Source organism: Scheffersomyces stipitis, chromosome 1 (genome assembly GCF_000209165.1).
Source record: "Scheffersomyces stipitis CBS 6054 chromosome 1, whole genome shotgun sequence".
NCBI lineage: Eukaryota > Fungi > Ascomycota > Pichiomycetes > Serinales > Debaryomycetaceae > Scheffersomyces > Scheffersomyces stipitis.
In genome coordinates, this window is record NC_009068.1 from 1,166,337 (window position 1) to 1,182,815 (window position 16,479).

Consider the following 16,479-nt stretch of genomic DNA (forward strand, 5'->3'; position numbering starts at 1 on the left):
ACGATCTATGAAAGCTTATCCCAATCCTGCTGCTTTCCTTGCGAGTGGCTGGAATGCAATGCCAGAGGAGATCCATCTCACTTTCACGTAGACATGGGCCTTTAGCAGATTCGAATAAATACGACTGAATGACTATTCTAGAAGCTGCCCTTGGCTCATTCGAATTTCACAATATAATAATGCTTAATTCCAGTTTGACATTAAGAGTTCAAAATGAAATGCTGTGAAGAGAGATGATGTCATACCCATCGGTGTTTAGAACATGAATCAAGGTTTGGGCTACAGGGAGGGGTTCCAACTAAATCATGGATTTAGGGATCTTGGGACATTACCCAGATGTTTCCGGCTGTTCAGGATGACTTCGCACTTGCTCACTGGTATTCGCGATTTGATCAGCATTGAACCATCTTCAGATTCCGGGCGCTCCCGATTGAATATACGACAACAATAAAGGATCCTTCCGCTAACTTCCCAGGCTCAGATACGACTTCTTTCGCAAGATTACGAACCCTAAATATGAACATTTTTTCGTAGACACTGGCATTGGCAAAAGGCTGTCGTCCTGATCTAGGCATTCTTCCAACAATATCGCAGATATTTTTTACCATTGGCCATGTATCCCTGCACATGGCCATGCAAGTTACATGCAGACATAGGCAAAAAATACATAACGAGCCTCTACCCGGAGCTCGTCTCCGAGACATGCATCTGAATCGTGCGCGATGTTACAATAGTTTTAGTGCCAATGTCACAGGTCCGGCCTTTAAAGCCATTCAGATATGCTATCAGCTAAAGCGAATCAGACCACTAACGAAAGCTTGGCGACGCTTGCATGAAACAGTCCAGTTTGTCATTCACCCAACAAACTCGGGCGAGAAGGTCGTCTCCAGGGAGAGACTGCTTGTTGCTCCCTACGCAATGGCGGGGGCCTTCTTTTTCTCCCAGTAGAAAGCAAATTTGAGTTTGCGCCAAACCTTGCAACGCACTCAGCAACGCACTGAGCAACGGCTTTGACTAGGTTTATCAAATAATACCATAGACAGAAAATTCGAAGAAAAAATACCCATGCAGGGCCGCACAGCTTTTTTTAGCAATAGCTCGTCTTGACGTCTCTGAAGGCTAACAATCTGCTATTGTTCCAACAGTCGCTTTACCCAGCGTATTGCCGGCCGCTATTTCCACATGTCATTGAAACTCAGAAGCAGAACCCGGAAAAGAGTTAAACCTATCGCTTCCACGGCTCTGGTTGGTGGGGGAGCAAGTGGGGGAGGGGGACTAGATCTTACCTATTCCTGGGTCGATGACCCAGCTGGCATTGCTAAGCGCAACTATTTTCCATTGCATTGATCCTTTCCTAGTTTTACTTGTTCTTGTGCATGGTGCGTCACAGCACCGTTCTGGAAAAGCAAGCAGACGAGCTGCATTATTTTATCGAGGCGCCGTAGGACATAGTCCATTTCTATAGTGCTGTTTCATATGCTCACAATTTGTTTTACAATCCATGTAAAGTAATGCTGCTCAATTGTAGTTGCAAACTGTGTCTGGTAGCACAGCCATGAATCTAAAATCCATTATGCTCTGTTAGACAAGTAACAACGTTACACCGAAACTAAAATCTCCCCTACAACTTGTTCTGCGGCAGCTTTCTTCTGTTCCAATCCCCGGGGAATGTATGCGTGTCAGAGAAGACTCAGGAGGAGCCGTAGATTTCTGAAACACACCAATATACGATCCGTCGAACGCCTCCGGTCTGATGCTGGAGGGTCCCTCTTATCATGCCAGTAATAATTTCACAAGATCAACACGGCCACCTCGCGCTTTAGTGCAATGAAGGGTTGCGGAACCCTAATCGTAAGGGAATGCCTCATGTAAGTGACTACAGGATTTATTGCAAAAAAAAATGTCAGAAATGTTGACGAAGGGGTATCACAAAATGGGGGCATCTTCAATGCATGGAAACCAAGCAGAGAAACCGACCAGACAAAAAATGTCAGAAAAACTTTATGTCCGCATATTCAGATATAATATAATTTTCAGACATATCCGATCAATGCCGCATATAGTAATTCATTGTGTCTACCGCTGGCGTCTTAGCTATACACAAAAGCAGTTGCGAGAATTGTCATTTGCCTGATGGAACGTTTCACTCAAGCTTGAGACCACCGTATATGCTAGCGAATGTCATACCTTGGCTCCCCACGCCCGTAATACGTGGTGGTGACAAGGATACAATAGCTGCCAGTTGAGACAGCACCCAACATATGGGCCAATCCATAGCTGTCAGACTAAAACTAGTATTTTAGGGTGAAATTATGATTTAAATCGTTTCAGGTGGAAGCAAGATATTCATATGCTCTGCCGCGAGGAGCAGGGAAAGCAAGTTTCCTCCCGTTGCATCCAGAAATGAAGTGATCTTTTGTAAATGTCACTACATCTTCACTTGGAGCTGCAACTGTCCGCTTGGTGGTACATCTCATCTGATCTCACGCCCTATGAGATGGTCCTTCTGGCTGCTGTATTGCCCACTGTCTTGCTCTTCTCAAAACCTACGGCCGTAGGCAGATTTTTTATGCAGACGCGCAACTTGTGCAGACGCGCAATTGCTCCCCCATAATATCAAACCGCAATTTGCACTTATTGGCAACTGAGGCTACAATAATCGCTTAGGCAAATGATTTTGTGATGATCACAACTAGCCTGTCGTTCCAGGTAGCAAAATTCAGTACTGGAATACAAACGTAGTAAAAAAATACGAATAAACAATTGATTTAAAACTCTAATATTGTGAAATCTGTAGATCTTCAGCAGAGATCCGTCTAAGCAACTTTCACAGTCATTTGACCGATCAATCGGATGTTTTTTTTGCCAACGCAATCTAAAACTTTTAACAAAAACGACATTAAGGAGTCCCCCACTTTCAAAGGCGCGGTAGGAAGCGTCTGAATTTCATTTCAACAACTCTTTCTTCAATGTCAATCTTTTCATTATTGCCTGAGTGGTAATTTCAACAGAGTTGCCGTGAACGTGAACTTGTCCCTCCTACAGCTGGCAACAGGAGTTTTCTATTGTTATACCATCAAGCAGATCCGACAGCAAAATCATCTCAGTTCCACGAACACCGGAGATTACAGATAAAAGTCCTGTAATTTTTAGTTCGTTTCTGCACAGTTTCTGGTGGTAGAGTACGCCTACAATGAAAGACATATACAGGGCGGCTGAAGAGAAATTGTGGCTAGAGTCTAGGTTAGGAAATCAAGAGCATAGAGCGGAAGCCAAGAAATATCTGAGAAAGAAACAAACCTTATTTGACTTGTTTTAGCGAGTATTCAAAATTAAAATCCGCTTTTTGTATTTCTCAAAGAATAAAAATTGTATGGTGTACAGTTTTCCATAAGCCTGCTAAGTGGGCAGATACTGTTAATAATGGAGGTGACATTGGCGAGTTTCAACCTGGGGCAACGTTTCTCATGGAATCTAGCCTTGCGATTGCAACTGAAAACAAAAGCGATCAATGGAACGGAAAATCTCGCTTCAGCCCTACGTGAAAAAACGAGGACCTAGAACATGCTGCATGGTATAGACAAGATTATGTGAAAAGAAAGCCGTCCAAAACTGGAAGTCCTTGTTTCGAGTCGCTAATCTGAAACAAGGTTGGCAGTATGGCGGATGCCGGCGATATCCGAAAATCATGACCCATGACAATTCTCTGAAAATTGACAATACTTGGACAATACCTTAGCTCATGGCGGGAAGGTACTGAATGTATTGTTCGGGGACCTTTTCAACAAAGGTTTGTCCCTTGCTTGTACAATGTGCAACTGTAACATACGGGCCAACTCCTCAGGAGATTTCCAGGGAGTATTCACCATTGTGCTACCCAAGACCATTCAAGAAAGTTGTGCCCAAGGAGACTACAAAAAGTAGACGTAACTCTAATTGGAAATAATGGAAATAGTTCTCGGGTTGCCGATTTCCTGTCTTTTGACCAACATTAAACGGCCATGCCTAAAAATATTGCACCAAAGGTGTTTAGACTCGGTCAAGTTCACTTAGAATATTTTTGTCCAATAATACACGACTGGAAGAGGACTGGCGATGAAATTCTAACTGGCGGTGATCGATAAATCTATGAGACTGTCACGTATACTTCCCCAAACATTGCTGGTGAATAACCGAGAAACCTTGCAGATATGCCTGTGTACAAAGCGAATTAAAGTTGAATTTATTGCCATATAAACGATTATATGAAGGCATGCATATGTATTGTTAGACTATTTGCGTTTCTTACATGTAGCTTAAAAAATATTACAGTTGTTTCCTAGGGGTCCAAGAGTTTGCTTGAGGTGATTTTGAACGCTGTCGGAAGAATGATTCTAATTTTGGCTGCAGTTTCAATTTTTGTCTGTTAATTATTCTATTTTAAGATATTTTTTTACTGAATATTTCTGAAGAATATTATTTTATGCACATATTGCCAATCGTGCATACCTGCCGAACTTGCATATTCACACCCATAATCAAGAATATGAATAGATTTTGAAACTAAGCTTAAAGTAGTAAGGGAAAGCCTTTTGTCGCTTGTTAAGGAATATATATAAAGTTGCAAATGTCCCACCAGATTGACATATCTATAATCTGCTAATTTGTATCTTCCGGACCAGACTTTATCTTTTTGGTGTTCATTTCAAGAAAAACATTTATTGTTTCAACATATTGATTCTACAATAGTAACTTGACTATTCAACTTCATTCCTTTACACTTATATCTATTCACACGACACACTTCTATCCTTACAAACTCATATAATGTCATCAACAACTCCCACATCGATTAGGTTGCCTTCGATAAGCGAATTAACCTCCCGCTCGTCTCCAATCAGCGAAGCTCCCTCGCAGTTGTCTCCAAGATTAAGAGCTGATTCTAGAGTACTTCCCAACCTAGGTGGATCTACTGGAAGCACATATTGGCATCCTTTGAAGGCGACTACTCCTTCCAATTACGTATTGGGGAACACTGGAACCACAAACCCGAACAGCTTGCTGAAGTTGCCATCTCCAACATTGCCATACTTCGATAACAAGCAAGGTCCAAGTCCGCTTGCAGCTGCTCCACATCACCAATTACCTACGCCGCCTCTGCACCAAGCATCAGCTCCATCGTCCACATCTAGTCCTACTTCTCACTACCAATACTATTTATACCACCAATTGCCCGTCATGCATCCTGGCGCATCGCCAGCCCCAGTGCAAGTGGCTCAACTGGTTACATATGCTACCACCGCCCCTGGTGGATCCTTCTACCCACAACCAGTGTACTACCACCAAGCACCAAATTCATCTGTGCCAATGCCAATGGGCCACACACAATATGCCATTCCAGAAGTGATAAACAAACCTACGAACAAATGCCATAGATGCGGCACTACCGAAACTCCTGAATGGCGTAGGGGCCCCAAGGGTGTCAGAACTCTCTGTAATGCATGTGGATTGTTCCACGCTAAGCTTGTAAAGAGAAAGGGAGCAGCTTTAGCAGCCGAGGAGGTGCTAAACAATAAAGTATGTAAGGGCAAGAACGGAAGAAGGATTAGCATCAAGAAGCATTTGTTGAACGAGAGCATGAAGAACTCCGCTGGGCCCTCGTTGACGAAGCCCGACGGATTCCAGCATCAAAGTCTTCGTCAGCTTCCTACGGCCACTGCCTTGCCGTTGCCTACACCAATATCTAGTCACTTACAGGGGTCGGCTGCACACTGTAGCCACCCCAATAACTACCCTACACATGCATTGCATTTAATTCGTCACTAGCGTCGTCAGTTTAATATAATTTCAATTTAATACATACCTACCTGAGGAAGTAATGTAGACGAGATGGAAAATATCCGAAATAGAATGAAACTTACGAAGGCTGTTTCATCCAAGAATTGGAAGAGAATTCGTACCCCCTACATAAGATTTGGCTTACATCTGAGATTACTGTTAAGCGACATGTTGCAAGCCAGATGCAACTCAAGAAAAAAGATCGAGCATTTTTAAGTCCACCAAAAATCGTACAATCTGAAAAACAGGAACACAAACTCTTAGTCCTGCGAGTAGTTATCGTCCGGTGCTTCATTAGCTTAGAAGTCACGTCGCTGCCATCTGGAGCTACGTCATATGCTCCCTGCTTCCTTATGAGAGTTCCACAATATTTTGCTAGGTCGTCTGCGAATTGCGCCGTACAATTTTCTGGCCACCGTCGGATATATAATTCTCAATTAAAACCGACGTCCCAGGCTTGGAGCCGATTCTGAGAGACGGTTCATTATTTTTCTAGAACCAGAATTTGGACGGGCGAAGCAATACGAGTGGGGTGGGGGGAGATATCCATGGCTAAAAAATGAAATTCACATCTTTTCCGGTGCAGGCGGTTGTTACGCAGTCGTTGCAGATCAGATGTAAAAGAAGGCTTCTATTTTCGCTGTGGGTTTCAGGCTTTTGTCGGAAAATGGCATAATGTAAAAAACAATGGGCGGGAGCCAGCAGGTAATGGGAATCGACCTTGCAGAAAAACAGATGATTTTTGTAATTCTAGAAATAAAAAAATGTAGCCGCCGCAACCCTGCCTATCAACCAGGCCATAGTTAAGGAGCTACTTGGCAAGTATTTGGATCCGGAAACGCGCTGCCATTGTAATAATTGCGCCAGACACTTGTAAGGGGCAGACAAGGCTTCTTTACTGGAGACTGCAATATACGAAATGTCCGCAGCAAGCGGTGTGGAAACTTAGCAGGGGCCCAAATATTTGCTTGTGGGCCTTCTCAACATTTCTCGCTGCCCCTCCTTTCGGATAAAGTCTGCGCAAAAACCGCACCTGCAATGCCAGAAGCCATGGCCCAGCGCTTAGATACGTTGTACCACGATCCCTGGGACGCTGGATAATACATCATGGAAGACCGAGGTACGCTCTGGCTCGCGGACTTCCATGCGGCGGTACACCAGTGTGCTCCAGAGACAATGACGGGCACAACAATTCTTCACTGTTCTCCTCTTCCTTGTTCCCCGGCCCCAACTGCTATAGTCATCACACAATCAGAAAAAGATATGTGGGCGAATTTTCGCAGCTGACGTACATGCCATACATGAAAGCTTATTGCACATCTCTGCATCTAAGCGAATCTCTTGGGAAAAACTCTCCCTTCGGGCTCGAGTGAACTGGCCAGCATTCTCCCGGGAGAGTCGTACTCAGATGAAATCGTCTTCTACACTCTTGTGCATCAGTCAGACTTTTGGCGGAACATTCGTTTTTTGAAGAGAGCTTCCGCTCTAGGTTTGACTTTGCAGGACCGTGCATACAGATGCTTACAAAGTTTAGAGGATCAGGATCGCATCTTACTAAATCCGATTCATTCTTGGCTCATCCAAAGTCATCATTTCGCGAACGAACGCTGTCTGAATCTGTGTTTCACATTGTCGTGGTAACTATAGACGAGAATTAATTAGGTTAAGGTTAGAGTTAAGATTTTACCCTAGCCTATGTTGATTGTCAACGGTATGTCCCAAGTTGCGGCGAGTAATCTACATGTAATTAGGAAATGATGTCAGGACTACCCGGTTTTCTCTTGGGCAGGCAGAATTGATGAGACTCCGCTCGTCTGTTTCTGCCCTTCACACCCTGGAGGCTGAATGAAGGTGAAGCAGTCGCTGGCCAACAACCATCGCTGAGCAAGTTGTCTGTTTCGTCCGCGTAAGTTGATTATGGGACGAGACATCTCTGCTTCCCTGCGCATCTGCGCAAGCCTCCGTCTCGAACATTACAATATTATTATTTTATAGCCTATTATATTATTTGGCCCGACAATGTCTGCTTTTACACCAAAGTCGAATAATGGAAAAATAGAATGAAGCGGGCCATAATGGAAAAGTGAACAAGGAACCATAAATCGAAAGGTACCCCAGCTTCTGTTTCTAGAGGTGGTGACTGACACAGGAGCGCACAAGCTCCATGTGCAAATATGTACGTATGCACATTCATTTCACATTCTCTTTCCCTTTTTGTATAGCAGGACATTAATCTCGATCTTCTTTTGATCTATCTCAGATGTAGACTAGGGAAAAATGGCACAAGGGGAGATCAATTTATTTTCTACAGATGTAGCCGGTTATTCTATTTACCGGGCAACATTCACCATATTCACAGTAGAAAAAAAGTTCGGGAGAAAAAGTCAAATGCCATACAGCACAATGTTAATAATAATCAGCTGTACAATAAAATAACAAAAATAATAAAAAGAATAATTATCATAGCACCAAAACTCATCACCTAGAACTATAGGCGGCTAAGATGGACATTTTCAGTAAGGAGTATTCTCTAAAGTCGCCCTGATTGGGGTCCAGATGTAGCAGCATTCGGAAATGACAGTACTTACATAAACATTTTTTTTCGACAAGCCCTAGTGGGCGTATACTTGCTTTGTTCCTAGGTGCCTTATTAGATATATCTAGCAACGAACAAATTGGGCTAAAAATGTCTGGAAATCAACTCTTGGCAGTACGCTTCTTATTTTTAAGCATCCTTTGACGAATGACATTTTGTCAACTATAATTATCGACACAAGTGATCTTGAAAATATTTCCTTCTGGTGTTCGACCACTCTAACCTTAAACCTTAAACTAAGCTTTTCGTCGACACACAAGACCAATGCTTGAAAGACATACCGCAGTTCACTTCTGATCTTCTTTCTGATGTAAAAGGTGGTTGTTAACAAAACCGGACTTCTGCATTTTTCTTTTTTTGGTATCTCTCCCAATGAAATTGACGAAATTACTCGTTTCAATTTTCGTTGCATGGAAATGGTCGTAATTACGTCATTCCATCTCTTTACTCTCCCGTAATGTGGAAGTTCTCCACCGTAGGGCCAGATCTTTTTGGGTAAGATAAGATCTTGTTCCCCTTGGAATCCTTGGTGAGTCCGTACATGTTTCTAGAGAATCTTTTGAGATTTCAAGACTGCTTCGACAGACGCATAGACATCGTCAAATACTCCCACAGTAGGCTGGGCGATGATCGTGCTTAAATCCTCATTGTCGTAGACACCTGTTCTGACGAGAATGGACTCCCACCCATTGTCGTTAGCACCCTTAATGTCAGAGGCCGGATTGTCACCCACCATGAAAATGCTCTTAAACGGCGAATTCTTGGGTTCACTACCTAAGTTAGGCAAGAATTGCGATTGTGAGCTTGTATCGTTTGCCAAAAGCTTGTTGCGCCAGTCAATAAGCACATGGTGGGCGAAGTCGTACTGAATCTTGAACGGCTTGCCCATAATTATAGAGTGCAAATGTTGGCTGTCTTTCAATTGGTTAACTTCACGATACAAGTTCTCTACGATTATTCTAAATGCACCTTGACCAAAACGTGGCAACGCATAGTCATTGGCCCAGAGGAAGTCATTGTTACTGAATATGATGGGGATAGACGGGTCTTCACGATGTTTCAACTTCGTGATAGAGCGCTTCGTTCCTATAACTCCGTGATCTGAATTGAGCAAATCTGAAACAATCTGAATATCAGTTGTCATGTCTCTGGGGTCATTAAACACCAAGATGGCCTCAATGGGTTTCTTTAAATCGACTTCCCGGGAGTAACGGTCAAAGTCTTCGACTGTGTATCTGTGATGAGGCGATACGGCCGGATTGGCTCTAACAATGTCTATAGGCATTATTACATCGTGGAATCCATAACCAATGGCACAGTGCCTAGCCTTATCTCCGGGACCACCAACTACCAAGACCCGGTCGTAAGCATGTTTATGGGCCAATGCCTTCATTGGGGTATGGCTCTGAACAATCTGCAAAGGAGAAATGGGAACTTGCACGGTTTCAGATATGAACTGCACTCTTTCCTTCTCCAGAACTCCGCCGCCATTTGTCAACAAGATGAATGGAACCTTGTGTTCGTTCAAAAGCTCAAGTGTGGGTCCAGCCCCGGGAATTGCCTTTTCTCCCCGGATGAGCACACCGTCAATGTCAAATACAAATGCCAAATTGCTGTTTCCAGTAGTATATTTTCTCATTCTGGACATGAACATCGCATTGGCAGATGCCCATCTGGTGCCGGAACTTGTCCAAAGCGCAAGTCGTCTAGCCCCCAACATCTATAGGGTAATTCTATATGTGTCTATTAGTTTGTAAGCGCAAAATGCTTCAATTGCTAAATCTATATCTATTTCTACAGAGTAACTGGTAAATAAAGTAGTTGAAATTCTGAATCGATCCGGTTATCGCACGGGGTATATCGGACACAAAAATGAAGTGCGACACCTTTCCGCACATCCGTGCCGCAGTACAACCGCTTTTGCAGATGAGCTGATAAGGATTTGTGCAACTAGAAGCAACCAATTGCCAATTGGAAGTATATGGATGCCAATGGCCCCTTGCACTCGTCATTGCAAGATCGCACCACAATGCAGCAGATAGATACTTGAACAGGGAATTTTTCAAACAGATTGTGGAGCTGCTTGCGTCGTGGCAACAGCGAATTGAATCCTTACTTCAATTTCGCCTTAAGGGGCTGCTGCCCCTTAATCATGAATAATATTTAGGTACAGACGGAGATCTTGCATTTTCTTGCCTTATGGGGCTGCCCTTTAAGTGCCAGTTACGGTTAACCGGGAACAGTTCAGATCTTGTATTATTTCGCCTTCAGGGGCAACGAGGAGTTGCCTTGAATGCTCCAATTTCTAGGCAAAACTATGAAGCTTATGTTTTGCCCTAAAAGGAGCTACCCTTCAGACACCAGTCCCTGCCCCTTTGCACTTGCAAGCCGCAAAGTTTTGTTTCAAGCCACCAGTTGATACACCCGGCTAAAACTATACCCAAGCTGTCGCTAATGGAAACACATCCCATAGAAAATTCTCGTTCAGTCTTGGGTATGTCTTCACTAACTGACATGAAAGTGTTTACATACAGAAAGCCGCCTAGGAGCCCTTCGTAGAAAATAAGCCCCATAAGAGGCCAGATGGAACTAAAGGGAGCATCGTAAACAGACTGGTAGAGTGTAATAACGACATTGGCGAACTGAAGCAATGACAACGCATATAGCTGTTTGATTCTTATGCCGAAATTCATCGAGGACCGCAGAATGAAAACTCCTAGTTGATACAAGAATCCGTAGACAACATAAATATCTCTGTAAGTCGAGAACAACCAATGAGGCAAGTCGTCCAAAGGAAACAATAAGGTAGGAGATATTCCCTGGTTGATTACATACTCTGAAACATATACGGAACTCAATGGTAGCATGTACGGAAGTACTAGCGGTGTGATTAGAGTTATAGTTTTAGAAACATGGAGTTTCAAGCTTTCTAGACTGTATGTCTTAGGTTCGTATAATTCGCCGTCGATGCGGTCCAAAGACTCTAACTCTGTTTCCACTGGGTCTATCTGAGTTTCCTCGTCGAATATCGGTTCATACACATTTTCACTTAGTCCAGGTGATGGTAGGAGCAAGTAGAAAGTAGCAAGGAAACCGAGCGGAACCAAAGCAAAGAGCAAGAGTACTAACCATACCTTGATTCCCAAGATGTTTGTCATGAACATGAACAAGAAGCTGCCAAAAAGACCAGCACCTCCAGTCCCACTAGCAAAGCCTCCTAGCGACATTTCTTCGTTATAATAGTGGGTCAATTGCAAAAACGAAACTTCTCCAAACCCCGAGGAAAACGAAGCTAGAACTATTCCAAACACTTTGACGCCGATGGAACTTTCAGGAGTCAAGCTGATTAATAACATTCCCAAAGATGAAAGTGCTACGAGAGACCATATTCTCGAGACATACGATATCGTATGAATAAAGAAGGGAGCAGTGAGCTTGAATATAAAAGCTGGGACAACATCAGCCAATAGTACCACAGCCTTGGGAGTAGCAGCACCAACCAAGTCAATAGCGGCAGATAGGATTACCACGTAAAGGATATTGTTTAGGAGTCCAAAGAGAAAGAAGGAAGTGAAGATTTTTGTGGATTCTGGTACTATTAAGCTCATTATAAAGAATGCTTGGAATTAATAGGCAATTATAACTATGACTGTCAAGCAGTATAGATAGATGTTGTGTAACTTATAAATTGGGAATTGATTCTGGCCAATATGACTTCAATTGAAGTGCCTGAATATCAATTGTGGAGGAAGTTCTAGTTGTAATACATAGAAGCCAAAATGAGTTTTAGTTTCTGGTGAACAATTTGAATTACAACGAAGAGTAGTTCAAATTAACAGGTATTTCCGGACGTCAGGCCAAAAGATAGCAATTGTATAATTTCAATCAATTGAATAGTAATTCACAAATGTTATGGAATTGTTGGTGGGTGTGATTTAGCACCTGTATTCAGAATTGGTGATCTTACTATTACCAGAATGCAAGATGTTTCAAAGATGATCTACAGCGACAATCTACAATTGCAAATATAAGAATCTTGAAGAATTTGCTGATGGACTCTGAATATTCAACTTATGTGGATAACTGAATAGATTAAGAATTACAGTATGAAAAGCTGAATCAGTGATGACGTAATCCCTGAGTATCTGAAGATATACAGAAATTTAGCCTCAGAACAGTGGATTAGCCTAAGAGGAGGAATGATAGACGAGCTTGTCAATTCTGGAGTAAGTTTCCTGAACGCCGCTGAGGTATTATTGTACATTAAACATATATATTCGTATAATCATAAACAACTGAAAGAGATAAAGTTGTACGTCTAGGATGATTTTGCTTCATTCATATACTCAAACTCTTCTGGCAAGCAACTGCTTAGAAATGTGCACAACAACGCAATCGCCGTCGTGAAAGACAATACTCTGAACAACTCAGCACAAACAGGCACTCTTGCTGTTAATCTTGTCACTGCAATAAAACCAACATAGACTGCCAAAAGGGTGAAAATATTTGATAGAAACCGAATCAGCGATACACCATTCAGCTTGAAGAACAAATCAGCTCTATCGTGAAAGGTGTAGTGAAATTCAGTCCAGAAAGGGCCCAATGATACAATGAATAAAATAGCTAATACCCACCTTGAACGCCTTTTCTGTTCAGATGTTGCACGTTCACTACGTTTTGCTAGAATGGTGTTCAAGAAAACAACCATGGGATCTCTTCTTTGTCTGACTGAAGGCTCAGAGAAGTCTTGTGATTCGATCTTCTCGATCTCTGTTTCGGGAAGCTGGTTCATTCTGACGGCGTTATATCAATCTCTATTTCTTTACACTGTCAGCTAATCTTCTATTGTCCTACGAACTGATAACAAATGGTTGTACAGCAATTTCATTAGCTCTTTTGTTTGTTCTTAAGAAAGAAGGGGTGATATCTTTTATGCACCAGCACGACCACTTTTTGCATATGTTTTTGCAATTCAACTCCATAAGTCAAATGATAAGACAACAGCATTTCTTACTTTGTGTCATTATCCAGTTTATCTGTCTTTCTTCTCCCTGCTTCCGCCTCCTTTCCAGAGAAACCTGATTCTCAAATCTGTGGAATCTTCTGGTTTTCCCCGATTTATTCTCTTTGCTTTTGCAATCTGGGACCAAATGCGAAGCAACTGTCAGAGTGAGAGTCGCACAAAAAAGGCTAACTATATGCACTCCAATAATTATTCCTGTCTGCTGTTTCTTCTGCTCTTTTTCTCTTTACAAAGAGAGAAAGACTACCCTCCACAAATCGCTGCTTACAAACTAATAGAAAGAGATATTGCTGTAGCGAGTCGTTGGAAACTGAACACTTCGCCAGAATAAAGTCTCGTCTCTTTCAAGAACTACGCCTGGCTTCTTCTATCCTGCCAATCACCTTACGTCTATTGGGGACTGGGCTAATTTGGTTCCAGCCTGCTACCGCATTGGGAAGTCCCCTCCCTGGACCTGCATAAGTGGCTGAAAAAAGGCCCGTGCCGCAGTAGAAGCTGAGTAAGCACCGACCCATCGGCTTGGTGCTCTGGATCCAACACGTTTTTGCGAATAGTCGGATGTATCTCAGCCCTAACTGATCGAAATATGATGGATGCTTTTCGACTATAATCACAAGCCAATTCGCAATACTTCCACCGACTTTCATGCTCAAATCGTTAATTTTGCCTTTTCAAGCTGGAATCTCCTCCTGCCAAGTCGGTCTCAGCCATCGGGTCGGACTATGAGTCAGGATTTCTCATCTCCTGCATACATAAGCGTAATACAAAAATGTCAAGATAGAAATTGAATTTTTCAATCTTAAATTTTTCACTTTTCAATCCTATAACTTCACGACTCCTACCAGTCATTTCCCTACAACCATGTCCCAAACACCAGTACCTGATGAATACGACGACACCAGAATCTTGGGCTACGACCCTTTAATTCCACCTGCGTTGCTCCAGCACGAAATCAAAGCCTCTTCTCAATCTTTGGCTACTGTGATTAAAGGTCGTTACGAATCTTCGCAAATCATCTCTGGAAAGGACGACAGAGCCTTGGTCATCGTTGGTCCATGTTCGATTCACGACACTGACGCAGCCTTGGAATACGCCGCTCGTTTGCGTAAGTTAGCCGACGACTTGGAAGAAGACTTGGTAATTGTCATGAGAGCCTACTTGGAAAAGCCTAGAACCACTGTCGGTTGGAAGGGACTTATTAACGATCCAGATGTAGATAATTCATTCGATATCAACCGTGGTTTGCGTATTTCTCGTCAGTTGTACTCTGACTTAACCGGCAAGATGGGTTTGCCTATTGGTTCTGAAATGTTAGATACCATCTCTCCTCAATATTTCTCGGACTTTTTGTCCTTCGGTGCCATTGGTGCCAGAACTACTGAGTCACAGTTGCACAGAGAATTAGCTTCTGGACTTTCCTTCCCAATTGGTTTCAAGAACGGTACTGATGGTGGTTTGACTGTTGCCTTGGATGCTGTACAAGCCTCTTCCAAGGGCCACCACTTCATGGGTGTTACCAAGAATGGTATGGCTGCCATCACTACCACCAAGGGTAACGACAACTGTTTCATCATCTTGAGAGGAGGTAAGAAGATCACCAACTACGATGCTGAGTCTGTTGCTTCTGCCAAGGAAGCCATCTCCAAGTCGACCAACCCTAACATCAAGTTGATGATCGATTGTTCTCACGACAACTCTCAAAAGGACTACAGAAACCAACCTAAGGTGTTGGACTCTGTTGTTGAACAAATCACTGCTGGTGAAGATGCCATCATTGGTGTCATGATCGAATCACACATCAACGAAGGTAAGCAAAGTATGCCTGCTGAAGGTTGTACCAAGGATTCATTGAAGTACGGTGTCTCCATCACTGATGGCTGTGTCTCTTGGGAATCCACTGTTGAAATGTTGACCAAGTTGTCTAACGCTGTCAAAGCTAGAAGAGCCCTCAAGGCATAAAAGTTATCATAAGTTCCAAAAATTATATATATATATATAGGGTCTTTCCCTAATAAAGCTATTCATGTATCTAGCCGGAGCCTGAGTCAGTAGTACGGAAGATTAGAATCTCTTCTCCCTCTAACAAAAGTTAACTCTTGCATTCTTGTTTCTTTGTCTATACGGTTTATTGTCTACAGTTTTATAGTTTCTATTTAATCTATTCTTTAATCCAGGGCACTCCTTGCAATAAACTTCTCAATTGCTCATTACTAACCGGTATACTTCCATTAACCCCACTTAAAAACAGAGCAATTGCCGGATTGCTGAGTTGATACCCATGGTGTCGATTATATGGATTTCTACCCATCTTCTTCGTCGCCAACGGAGCATTAATTCCATACCAATCCTGGTCAAAATGCTTCACCGCGAATTTGTACTCGCTATTATCCAAATCTTCGAAGTACTTCTGCCTTCTTTCTTGGTCCAAGTCCTTGGGATCAGGCGAGTTCCCTATATACTCAACCTTTTCTAATGGAAATCTGAGGGCCCTGTGGAGATGATGGTCGAGAAATCTCGCTCTCTTGAACTCAAAGCCTACGATAGTAATCCTTTCGGGATAACGCTGGAAAACCTCGTAGAAACGACAAATCAGAAAGAGAACGTTTTCGAAAGAATCACGGGCGAACTCCTCGGTGGTTATTCTTTCTTTCACTTCTTCAAAGAAATGCTCTTGTTCATAAAGAGTTCTTGCTAGCTGATAATACGAAAGCGATTCAGAAACAGGGCCCAGTTCAGCTTTCGTTTGACCCCCAGATATCACGAGATAAGCATCACTGTTTTCTTTCAAGTACGAAACACTCTGCGTGATGTGGTTCTTAAATGCTAAGTGGTCGTAGCCTACTTTCTGAAAGTCTACCAAATGCCATTCTTGAGCAGATTCTCCGTAACAGGCACCTCCTTTCCAAATAGCATGACACGGTAAGATGACAAGATTTGAGGGCATACTAAAATGTGCAACACTGCAAAATAAGGGGAACTGTTATTTAGAGCCTAAATTTTGGCTGAAGATTCCATAATCTGGAGTAGAGTGGAAAATGCGTAC

The 16,479-nt window shown here is 42.7% G+C and overlaps 5 protein-coding genes across 5 annotated transcripts; 2 read left to right on the forward strand and 3 right to left on the reverse strand. All coding sequences in view use genetic code 12, as the record gives it.

Annotated features, from left to right (window-relative positions):
• Window positions 1-4,668: 4,668 nt before the first annotated feature.
• Window positions 4,669-5,628, forward strand: GAT3 (GATA-family DNA binding protein; the record flags this gene model as incomplete). The annotated part of the gene is made up of 2 exons (XM_001387418.1): window positions 4,669-5,086; window positions 5,252-5,628. Coding segments are annotated over exons 1-2 (657 nt in total), but the record flags the coding sequence as incomplete, so codon positions are not given.
• Window positions 5,629-8,960: 3,332 nt separating this feature from the next.
• On the reverse strand, window positions 8,961-10,052 carry PDT1 (predicted phosphatidyl synthase; the record flags this gene model as incomplete). Its single annotated transcript, XM_001387832.1, has 1 exon — window positions 8,961-10,052. One exon carries the CDS (start codon window positions 10,050-10,052, stop codon window positions 8,961-8,963), a length of 1,092 nt encoding a protein of 363 aa, XP_001387869.2.
• Window positions 10,053-10,749: 697 nt separating this feature from the next.
• YHC3 (vacuolar CLN3-like protein) lies at window positions 10,750-12,021 on the reverse strand (the record flags this gene model as incomplete). The annotated part of the gene is made up of 2 exons (XM_001387833.1): window positions 10,750-11,411; window positions 11,463-12,021. 2 exons carry the CDS (start codon window positions 12,019-12,021, stop codon window positions 10,750-10,752), a joined length of 1,221 nt encoding a protein of 406 aa, XP_001387870.2.
• A 2,262-nt stretch (window positions 12,022-14,283) lies between these two features.
• ARO4 (3-deoxy-D-arabino-heptulosonate 7-phosphate (DAHP) synthase isoenzyme) lies at window positions 14,284-15,467 on the forward strand. Its single transcript, XM_001387419.1, has one exon. It carries the CDS (start codon window positions 14,298-14,300, stop codon window positions 15,393-15,395), a length of 1,098 nt encoding a protein of 365 aa, XP_001387456.1. The 5' UTR covers window positions 14,284-14,297; the 3' UTR covers window positions 15,396-15,467.
• Window positions 15,468-15,594: 127 nt separating this feature from the next.
• On the reverse strand, window positions 15,595-16,380 carry PICST_28422 (conserved hypothetical protein; the record flags this gene model as incomplete). The annotated part of the gene is made up of 1 exon (XM_001387834.1): window positions 15,595-16,380. One exon carries the CDS (start codon window positions 16,378-16,380, stop codon window positions 15,595-15,597), a length of 786 nt encoding a protein of 261 aa, XP_001387871.2.
• Between the last annotated feature and the right edge of the window lie 99 nt (window positions 16,381-16,479).